This window comes from Mytilus galloprovincialis, chromosome 12, assembly GCF_965363235.1.
Source record: "Mytilus galloprovincialis chromosome 12, xbMytGall1.hap1.1, whole genome shotgun sequence".
Classification (NCBI taxonomy): Eukaryota; Metazoa; Mollusca; class Bivalvia; order Mytilida; family Mytilidae; genus Mytilus; species Mytilus galloprovincialis.
The window spans coordinates 31,036,575-31,048,945 of record NC_134849.1 but is presented as its reverse complement, the minus strand read 5'-3'; the positions used below and the strand labels follow the sequence as shown (position 1 = coordinate 31,048,945).

Sequence of the window (12,371 nt, the reverse complement as noted above, 5' to 3'; positions counted from 1 at the left end):
CTTTATTCAAACCTAGACAACCATATACCATCGAAATTTATATCCGCTCAAAAACCAGTCTACCTTGGATAAACCACAAACTATTACACCAGCAGACAAAGAAAACAAAAAAACAGGACCAACTATCAACATTTTCAAAATAAATGTAAAGGCAAATCAGTAAAGCTGAATGGGCTACGTAAACACCACTCTCCTAGTACGGGGCGCCGAATGGGACAATGTACAAAATTCAATTCTGTCATAACAAAATCATTTTTGTCTTACAGAACTATGTGATACAGACTTGTTTTATGAGAACTTCAATTTTGTGATGTCAAAATTCATTTTTGTAGACAAAATTCATTTTTGTCATGACAAAAGTCAATTTTGTCAAAAAGGTATGCAAATATAAACTTATTTGCATACAAAATTGACTTTTGTTACCTGATATGGAAATTAAAACACAAAAGTCAATTGTGGGAGACAAAATTCAATTTTGTGAGACAAAAATCAATTTTGTGAGACAAAATTCAATTTTGCGAGACAAAATTGAATTTGTGAATTGACTTTTGTGAGACAAAATCGAGTTTTGTGAGACAAAATTGAGTTTTGCGAGACAAAATTGAATTTCGTGAGACAAAATTGACTTTTGTGAGACAAAATTGACTTTGTGAGACAAAATTGACTTTTGTGAAACAAAACTCAATTTTGTGAAACAAAACTCAATTTTGTGAGACAAAAGTCAATTTTGTGAGGCAAAAGTCAATTTTGTCTCACAAAACTATGTGATACAGACTTGTTTTATGAGAACTTTAATTTTGTGATGACAAAATTCATTTTTGTAGACAAAATTCATTTTTGTCATGACAAAAGTCAATTTTGTCAAAAAGGTATGCAAATATAAACTTATTTGCATATACAATTGACTTTTGTTACCTGATATGGAAATTAAAACACAAAAGTCAATTGTGGGAGACAAAATTGACTTTTGTGAGACAAAATTGACTTTTGTGAGACAAAATTGACTTTTGTGAGACAAAATTGACTTTTGTGAGACAAAATTGACTTTTGTGAGACAAAATTGAATTTTGTGAATTGACTTTTGTGAGACAAAACTTGATTTACGTCTAGAGAATAGGTTCACTTAAAAGCCAGCTGAGTTAGAATTGGAAATCTACAGTCAAGAAGAACATGCCAGCGGTTGATATTTCTGTAATTGATTGGTGGTTTGGTTCCAGTTGACGATTTTCTTGTGAAAGTAAACATAAAAGGGAAATCATACCCAAATAATTTCATAAGTTTGAAAATGCAAATATAGTGAAAAAATCAGTAAAGAACAATACGTAAGCACTAGACATTATTCTTAACAACACGATCCATATAAGAATTAACTCTTTGTTAAGAGCATAATACATTGAAACCCATTGGCAGACAGTATTGTATGCGCAATACAGTTGACTCTCAAACACTCAGTGTCAATAGGTGTCGCTCTTTTTGAAAAATAAAGCGGAATAAAGCATGATGGGAAAACTGTGTTTGTTTACATGTCCGAAAATACAACATAATTTATTTGAATGTTTTTTTACAATTGCATTAGGTGATGACTTTACATTTTACAATATCATGATCGAGTTAATAAAGTAAAAACATTTGCCATTAAAGCAACAAACTAATATTATAGAATAAAGTTCCGGAAAGCGATTTATTTTGACATTTGGTACAATACATTATCACTGTTGTAGGTGTGATCATTTTTGATTTTTGATTTTTTTTGGGGTGCACTGGATTAAAAAAATATACTACACACGCAAATATTTAAACTACCAATTACCTAGAAAAACTTCATTGGCTGTTGGTACATGTTAGTTTAAACATAATTATTCATATACTTATATTAATACCTTTCCACTTTGCGGGTGCGAGTGCTGCCTTGTAGCGGCATAAGCCTGCTCGTTTGCGAAATTTACAATGGTGTCTTTTACTTGCAAGAGATATGCCATAATTGCTCCCGCTTAACACGGGTCAGTTATTTATCGTCCACTTCCGAAGGATTATCATCGTTTCCCAGACCATACTCGCAAATGGTGTCAAGGGAGAGCCAAAAACTCAGTCCCTGGAATTTTCTCCCGGAGCGGGAATCGAACCAGGAACCTTTGCGTTAGTAGATGGATGCAGCAATCACTACACCACGGTTCTCCTTGTTACCAAATCATGTCTCATTTCCTCTTATAAATATAAGGATATATGAGGTATGCTCGCCAATGAAAGAACTATCCACTATAGAGATCAAATGAGTGGATACAGTAATTACAGGTAATCGCACGGAATTCAATAGTGAGAAAATACTATCCCTTCATATTGTCTGTTATTAAAGTCCTCGGACGTAAACAATACAAATGAAAGCTTCATGGCAGCTCTCAAACACCGTCAATATGTGTTTCTAAATCTCTCTTCTGTTTACAACGTATCTATAATACTAAAATTACGAGGTCCAATTTGTCAGCCGTCATCACGTAAAAACGACGAATCAAAGAATTCAACTTTATATACAACTAATATAGTACAAAGGTGTAGATTAAAAATTACACCACTCCAGGCCCTTTTGTTTTCCACGTAATTAATATCGCCAATAATTAGGAAGTTCCGGGTCGAGTCCGATACCGATACCAATAGTATAATCACCTGTTACCTATTACCTTATCTGTACGTTCCGCATCTGACAGGCGCACCACCAAACGGTGTATTCAGGATTAATATGCTATATAAACGGGTCATAATCACAGGGTTGACACTACTAAATTGTCAAATTGTTACCTATTGTAGTATTTTAATCCGTAACACTTTCTAAGATAACAATACGAATACTAAAAATCTGGACTAAAAATAAGTTTCAATTTGTTAGCGGGTATGACGTAAAACAGCGAATCAAAGAATTCAACTTTATTTATAACTAATATAGGACAATGCTGTTGATTAAAAAATACTCCATTCCAGGACCTTTTGTTTTCCAAATATTTAATATTACCAATAATTGATAAGTTCCAGTTCGACGGGTTCAAACAGAAAGATTTGAAAGCAGAGAAAATTATGTATCTTATAATCGGCATGACTTTATCAGATGACAGTACTAATACTAAGATAAGGCTTGCGCATAGTTATACTTTAATTCAGTCACGGACCCGCGATATCACGGGTGTGTTCTAGTATATATAAAGTGCGAATCCAGATAACTCATTCTAACTATCATATGTGCGAGTATTGCTATTGTTGATTCAGCATGATGGGAAAACTATCACACTGAAGTCCTGTAGTATTATGTTGTCACAGTCATTTTAATGTTATATTTAACAACGCCATTAAAGTGCGAGGTTTGGCATGCCACAAAACCAGGTTCAACCCACCATTTTTTTCTTTAAAAATGTCCTGTACCAAGTCAGGAAAATGGCCTTGTTATATCATAGTTCGTTTCTGTGTGTGTAACATTTTTACGTTGTTTTTCCGTTGTGTCGTTTGTTTTCTCCTATATTTGAGTGTGAATTCACATTACTATAAGACGTGTCACGGTACTCTTCTATCCCCAATTTATGTATTTGGTTTAGATGTTATATTGGTTATTCTCATCGGATTTTGTCTAATGCTTAGTCCGTTGCTATGTGTGTTACATTTCAATGTTGTGTCGTTGTTCTCCTCTTATATTTAATGCGTTTCCCTCAGTTTTAGTTTGTTTTCCCGATTTTGTTTTTTGTCCATAGATTTAAGATTTTTGAACAGCGGTATTACTACTGTTGCCTTTATTTATTTACGCTTTGAAACGCATGCACGTGTTTCAGAATCCCCCCATATATACCAAAATTCATAATATGTTTTGAGACAATTTTGAGTGCCTGTGTTTTAAAAATACAAAATAATTGATTTGAATGTATTTTTAACGCAATTACATAAGGTGGTGACTTTACAATGTACAACAGCATGATTAAGGTGGTACCTAACACTATAGGGAGATAACTCTGTAAAATCAGCTAAACGTTTTAATGACGTTGTGTTGTTTAGGAAATATTAAGCTTTTCAATGATCAAAATTAGTGTTTGTCAAACTGCTTTATAACCAGTGTAATTTTTCTGATAAAATGCTTAGTTCAATTTTTTTGAAATTTTTAAATTTTTGTCAAAGTGTAAAAGTAAATATTTTATCAAATATTTATGAAAATTAAACGAGACAAATTAATTTTAGTGAAAGTGTTGGGTACCACCTTAATATTGACATTTGGTGCAATGCATCATCACTGTAGTTGCAATCATTTTTGATGTGATTTTTTGTTTAGTGCGACTGATTAAATGAGAAAAGTCTTACGCACTAAAATATCAAAGCAGTTCCAATTCGCTGAACACTTTTGTTCAATATGTGATCTAGTGCTAAAAGTACTTTTAAAATGTTTAAAGATTTTTTTAAAAGTACAAATAATTCAATTAAGATACGGGTTATGATTTTTATAATTACATTTACGCCTCCCTGGATACTACATACTTTTTACCACGCATGATAAGTAAATAATATATATATATATATTGAGAGACATTTATTACCTGCAGGTTATTATTGATAAAAAGAAAATTTAATAGTTAACATTCCAACGCTCGGTCGATGTCGTGGTGAATTAAATCCCCATGCAGACCTTGTAATTAACTGAGATATTGGTTGCATGTCCTCCTACATGAAAGACATTGATTGCGTGTCCTCCTACATGAAAGACTGTACTTGGCAGATCTACAGCAAATGCCATCTTTTAGGACATTTGTCAATTTGAAATGAAGACAATTTACCAATGCAGATCTACTCATCTTTAGCAATAGACCAAATATGGAAATATTTCAATAAACCCGTGCAACGTTTGGAATAATATTTTTTTTAAAAGTACCAAGTTTTATTGAACAAACTTTTAAGATGACGCCATTAAGCCGAAATCACCGGTACAGATTTATCCTTTTAACACACTTTATCTTATATATATATATAGCATTGCACCATTTACAGGGACGGGGCAAGAGAGATCGGAAAGGGGGAAAAGGGGAAGAGGGAGTGCGGCGGAAGAGATTCAGGCTTCTAGGAACATCTTAGTTTATTTGGCTTTTTATCCTCCTCACAACAATTTTGTTTTCATTTGCCGCCGGACCAGCGCTCTGCACCTTTTTGAATGTGCGCTTTTTAAACTTCAGATTTTTTATCTCCACGTTATGTAAGTACATTCACTAAAAGTTAGAAATGTATTATCATTGTTTTTAATGCTCATAATCCTATATGCTAGTTGTTACATACTTAACGCTCACATTTTTATATAAAAATTACCTATGCTTTTAAATGTAAAAAAGTTGTATTGGTATGTGTGTATTAGAATTTTTTTTAGTTTTTTAAATATAGTATATTATAAGTCGTTTTGGCTGGCGTCCTTTTACTAAATTTTAGGGTCTGATGACTTTTGTGTACTAGTCTTTATGCGTATACATACTGTAATGAATGGTGACATTTTAAAAAATTAATCAACTTATTTTATAAAGAATTAAGTCTCCTCGGAAGTGCTGACGTGTTTATACCAGACTGGTAAATTTATAATAGTTCGTTGCTGTCTATTATGGGCTTATATTGGATGTATGGTTTTGTCTATCTCTGCGCATTTGTTTGCACGTCCACGACAAACATGTTATTAGATTCATCAACAAAAATACGGTAAGATTTAGATAGTTAATTAAAATTAAATTAGATCGTGCTATAGTAATGTTGAATTAATATCGTTAGTTTTCTTCTCTAAAAAAATAGGATTGCTTTCATTTATTAACATAAAAAAAATTTCCTTATCTTTTTTTTCAGTTTTCATGATAGATTTTATACCATTATTGAATTATATTTGTTATCAATAAATGAATGTAACATATAATATATTGACTTCGATTTATTGATATTTTTAAATCAACAGTAACAAGCGACAATACAATCCAAGTAACATTACTAATGTAGAATAACGAAATCCGAATTTTATATTTTAATAAGACTGGTTTGTCACGGTCACATGACTAAATTATGTCTAAGGTCTGATAACAAAATAACGTCAGCCAATCGGAAGATGCGTTACATCCAAAATTAAATTATATTGCATTATTCAAAATAGGCTACTCCTTAATTTTGCCATTTAGGTCTTCCGTCACCCCTCTAATGGTAATTGCGGCACATTTTGTTTATAACTATTTTAATCCTCTATCAAAGAGCGTTCAAATGGTGTATAAAGTTGTCTATAAGTAGGGACTGACGGGTTGCAGTAGTCTATTCCATTTTTCAAAATACGCTATTTCTTAATGTTCACGTGTTTTTCGACATTTAGGTCCTGTCCTCTAATACGCGTAACGTCCTCTCTAACTCTAGGCAGCTTATTTTTTGAACTTCATAGTGCCTCAAAATTCTGAAATCAATATCACGCCTTGTAAACCATCAAATCTCAACAAAATGGTTAAGCGAGAGAAAGAAAAAAAACCGTTTACTGGAACTTCCTGTGGAGGTTTTCTGGTACAAAATGTTAAAAATATAGATACAGTAGGTAGATTCATCAATGTATTGTCAATCTGTGAATATTTTCTTAAATTAAAGAGTGAAATGCCATAGATTACAACGGTCCACAGAAAACAATAGGAAACTCACGGACAAGAAATAGTCTACAAAAATTAACCGGAAACTGAAGGACAACCAACAGTCTACAAAACACAAAGGGAAACTTAACTAAACGACGAGCAGCAGTCTACAAAACGAAACAGCAAACTCAAGGATAAACAACAGCCTACAAAACACAAAAAACTATAGGATAAATAATAGTCTACAAAACACAAGAAGCTAAAGGATAAGCAATAGTCTACAAAACACAAGGAACTAAAGGATAAGCAATAGTCTACAAAACACAACAGGAAACTAAAGGATAAGCAATAGTCTACAAAACATATGAAACTAAAGGATAAGTCTACAAAACACATTAGGATACTATAGGACAAGCAACTGTCCAAAAACAAAATATAACAAGAATTTAAAGGACAAAGTTACACTCTGGAAAATACATAAGGATACTATAGGATAATCAACAGTCTACAAAACACAAGAAGAAATTAAAGGATAAGCAATAGTCGACAAAACTTATGAACTAAAGGATAAGCAATAGTCTACAAAACACATTAGGAAACTAAAGGACAGGCAACAATCTACAAAACACATTAGGAAACTAAAGGACAGGCAACAATCTACAAAACATAACAAGAAATTAAAGGATACGCACTAGTCTACAAAACACAAGAAACTAAAGGATAAGCAACAGTCTACTAAACACAGGAAACTAAAGGACAAGCAACAGTCTACAAAACACAGGAAACTAAAGGACAAGCAGCAGTCTACAAAACACAACGGGAAACAAAAGGACAAGCAACAGTCTACAAAACACAACGGGAAACAAAAGGACAAGCAACAATCAAAACACATTAAGATACTATAGGACAAGCAAATGTCCACAAAACATACCAGGAAATGAAAGGACAAAGTTACACTCTACAAAATACCGTACATGAGGAAACTAAAGGACACATAACACTATACAAATATGTTCAGTGGTTGTCGTTTGTTTATGTGTTACATATTTGCTTTTCGTTCATTTTTTTTATACAAATAAGGCCGTTAGTTTTCTCGTTTGAATTGTTTTACATTGTCTTATCGGGGCCTTTTATAGCTGACTATGCGGTATGGGCTTTGCTGATTGTTGAAGGCCGTTCAGTGACCTATAGTTGTTAATGTCTGTGTCATTTTGGTCTTTTGTGGACAGTTTTCTCATTGGCAATCATACCACATCTTATTTTTTTTTTTTTTTTATATAAAACACATTAGGAAACTACAGGACATGTAGCATGCTCCAATGTAATAGAGAAATACTAAGTAGAAATACTTACTACGATAACTGTAGTGCAAAATATGCAATGATTCGTATGCAACCATCGAACATCGTATTAGTTTAAGTGATGACCGACATGAATGAGGGGCCTGATGGGTTATTTTCGTTCTTCGTGATCGGCGCGTTTTCGCTATCGTGAACCGTTTTTCTACAGATTTTTTTAGTTTAAATTTTCGTGATCCGTGATCATGGTAATTTATTTTCTGTGAATCGTGATCGACAAAAAAAAATAACTCGTGAATCTTGACGAGACCCCCCCCCCAAAAAAAATCAGGCCCCTCATGAATATATGGTGAAATTCATCATTGATAGAAGGGTGTATTACAATTGATTTCCATAATGATGGTTTATCACAACCATGGATATTATATGGAAATGCTCTGCACCACACATATAGTTGTCAGCCAATAGATAAGTTTTAAAATACACAAGATCTATACTACAATTTACACATGAGAGGGCGGAAAGGGTAAAGGGAGATAGGGAGAGAGGGGGTTGGAGAAAGGAGAGAAGGGGCGGGAGAGAGGAGATAAAGGTTAGGAGAAAGGAGAAAAGGGGTAAAAAAGGAGACAAAAATGGATATTTAAATTATAAAAATTTAGTAGGAAAACAATTATTTAATACATGAGTTTAGCAAAAGATTAAAGAAAGTGCTAATAAAAAGTAAAATAACCTTAAAAAAAACCGACTCCAAGGATATTAAAAAACGGAAAGTCCGAAATCAAACGGCAAAATCAAACAAATAGATTTTTCTTATGTAGAAAATGGTGAATTGAGCCGGGTTTTATGGCTAGCCGAACCTCAGGCTCACTTGAGACAGTCGTAGAAAATTCCCTAAAATGGCATAGTAACAAAAAGTATTCCAAACGTCGTCATTATTTCATTACGATCTCTTATATATGGAGAAAGACTAAAAACTAACAATTTCCTGGATTTTATTGTGAGTCCACGTGCATGTATAGAGACCGTGACATGTCACCATCCTTATTGGTTTTTTTTTAGATAAAGTGCTTCAAAGTTGACCGATATGCATAGAATTTGACAGAAAAATGATGCCATTACTTTATACAGAGTAACATTTTTTTTTTTACTGAGAGGTATTGAAAAATATGTAACGGGATCTGAATGGTGTTTGTTATTTTGTTTTCATTTAACCTATAGCTAACTGGTTTTCGTAAATTTCCTATTATAAAAGCTGAGTTCACACGTAATTCCAATTCGATTCACATTCACTTTAGTTTTATTTCCAACTAACAGAGTACACATTCAGCTTCAAAAAGTTAATTGAGTGAACAGTGATTTTTAAATACAATATAAATTGATTGATTTGAGGTTGAAAATTGTCCGGTGGCAAATATTTCAGGCATGTTCAGGACGATACATTACAATTTGAAATTAATGTGTCTAATGCAGCCATCAAAAAGGATACCAATAAAACATCCTGTCAGATGTAAAAGTGAAAAATAAAATAATAAAATTGGGAATGAAAATGGAGAATGTGCCAAAGAGACAACAACCCGACCATAGAGCAGACAGCAGCAGAAGGTCACCAACAGGTCTTCAATGCAATGAGAAATTCCCACACCTGGAGGCGTCCTTCAGCCGGCCCTAAACAAATATATACTGGTTCAGTGATAATGAACACCATGCTAGACTCCAAATTGTACACAAGAAACTAAAAGTTAAAATAATACAAGACTAACAAAGGCCAGAGCCTCCTGACTTGGGACAGGCGCAAAAATGCGGCGGGGTTATACATGTTTGTGAGATCTCAACCCTCCCCTATACCTCTAGCCAATAAGAAAAGTAAATGCATAACAATGAGCACATTAAAATTCAGTTCAAAAGAAGTTCGAGTCTGATGTCAGAAGATGTAACCAAAGAAAATAAACAAAATGACAATAATACATAAATAACATCAGACTACTAGCAGTTAACTGACATGCCAGCACCGGACTTCAATTAAACTGATTGAAAAATTATGTTTCATCATATGAATATCAGGCACAATTCTCCCCGTGAGGGGTTTAGTATCATACCATCATAACATATATGACAAGAACATAACCCGGGTCATGCATGCCAACAACTGGTTTATTAATAATAAATGTGTTTAGTTCCGATGCAAAAACCCTATAAGTGAATCAATATTAACGCCAAAATATGCAATCTTTAATGACCTGACAACAGTATCGTAACTATATCCCTTCTTAATAAGTCTATTTAAAGGTTTTGTTAGCTTCTTAGGTGAATACTGACATTTTTGTGCTTTATAAAGAATATTTCCATAAAATGTTGGATGTGAAACAACTGAACGTATAAGAAGTCTGCATGTTGAGCTATATTTACGAATTATGTCCTTATACCGATGATAAAATTTAGTAAATGTTTTGACTAGTTTGTATTATTGAAAACCCTGGTGTAATAATTTTTCAGTAATACATAAATTTCTCTCGTTGAAATCTGAAACATTGTTACATACACGAGCGAATCGTACAAGTTGAGATATATAAACACCGTAAGATGGTGACAAGGGAACGTCACCATCTAAAAATGGATAATTAACGATAGGAAATGAGAAATCATCTCTTTTATCATAAATTTTAGTATTAAGCTTTCCGTTAATGATATATATATATATATATCAAGATCGAGGAAAGGGCAGTGGTCATTGTTAGTATTAGCTTTATTTAAAGTAAGTTCAACAGGATAAATTTCTTTAGTATACATACTGAAGTCGTCATTATTAAGAGCTAAAATATCATCCAAATATCTTAAAGTACTATTAAATTTGTGTGTCAGATGTTGTTTCGATGGGTCTTTGCTGATTTTTGTCATAAATTGTAACGCATAGCAATACAAAAACAGGTCAGCATAAGTGGTGCACAGTTAGTCCCCATTGGAATTCCGATAACCTGACGATATACGGAATCTCCAAAGCGAAAAAAAATGTTGTCCAGTAAAAATTCAAGAGCAGATATACTATCAAAGCATGTCCAATTGACATAGTTTTTTTTTGTTTATTGCTACTAAAAAATGACCTAAAAGAGTTTGAACACATATATTCACATTCTGACTTTTTAAATGCCCATTTAATTAGGTGTGTGAATTTTTTCTTAATGAAATACATGTTTTAATATAGTATATTCTCTATATAGTATGATATAAACGTTTGGGTAGTGTGCAAAGTTGCGGAAAACCTTGCAAACTGTGAGTTCAACATTGTCATTCGTGAAAAATGATATAATAAAAAAAATCTGAGAACATACATGCATCCTCTATAAGTAAAACACTCGATGCATTATAAAAGTTCCACCTTGAAATTGTACACTGTAGATGGAGGAAGTCGGACTCTGCGTGCTTTTATATATTTTCAAAATACCAAATTTGAAAAAAAGTCTTGACTGAATATGCGGACTTTTGGTATATATATGTTAGCGGCAATAAGTAAAATTAGGCATTAAGCTTAAATCCTAGGCAATAAGCTAACGCCTAGGCATTAAGTTATTGCCTGAAATTTTCAGGCATTAAGCTTATTGCTGAAATCTGATGATGATTATTCATCCTATTGCCGAAGATAATTTTAGGCAATAAGTAAACTCTGGAATTTATGCATATTGGGTGATTTATTCTTGATAAAGAGTCGTTTTTTTATTATATTTCTAATTCTACATTTATAAATATACATTCATTTGACAGATCTTCAAAATTAGTAAGTTTATTTAGTAATTTTGAAAAACAGAATAAACTCATACTTTTTTCGTGTTTGTGTGGTATAAATAAGTATCAAAAAGACTTAAAAAAAAGTAATTTTATCCAATTAAAAAAGGGGGGAGATTCTATAGAATAATTATAATTATATTTATTTGAAAATTTGTACACTTCATTAGTCGAGCTGGTTTGAACTTGTCAAAAGTAGACCAAATTAAGATTGGATTTTTTTTTTATCACACCATTTTCTATTTTTTTTTATTGGATAAGTAAATTGTCTTTGTTAATAGTTCGACAATTTGTGATAACAAAATGATTTTTTAACACAAATTTCTATCAAGTTTTTATATTTCTAAATTATTATTTGATGCATTTTAATATAAATAACATATTTTATTTGTTAATTTATTTCTGGTCTCTTGTGGAGATTTGTCATATTGGTAATCATGCCACATCTTCTTTTTTATATTTAGGATGACACTGGGTCCTGTACTTTTGCATTGTTAAAATCGGTGAAATTTGATTTTTTTTCTTCTTTTCATTCTCAAACGTATGTTATTTGCAGTAATAAAATAAAATAGTTGAAGTATTCAGTATTTATATGAAGATGCACGAGATTTTCCTATGAACTTTTAAGTATGAAACCGTGACGCTTCGAATTCAGGTCCCTCAAAGCATAACATGATTTTACCGATTATATATTTAATTTTTA

General features: G+C 32.4%; 1 protein-coding gene across 1 annotated transcript in view; it reads left to right on the top strand.

Annotated features, from left to right (window-relative positions):
- The first annotated feature begins 5,588 nt into the window (after nt 1–5,588).
- Nucleotides 5,589–12,371, top strand: part of LOC143054622 (N-acetylglucosamine-1-phosphodiester alpha-N-acetylglucosaminidase-like) — a 35,663-nt gene continuing 28,880 nt past the window's right edge. The window contains exon 1 of the mRNA XM_076227636.1: nt 5,589–5,700. Within this exon, the coding sequence (XP_076083751.1) occupies nt 5,606–5,700 (95 nt within the window). The 5' untranslated portion in view covers nt 5,589–5,605. The remainder of the gene's footprint in view (nt 5,701–12,371) is intronic.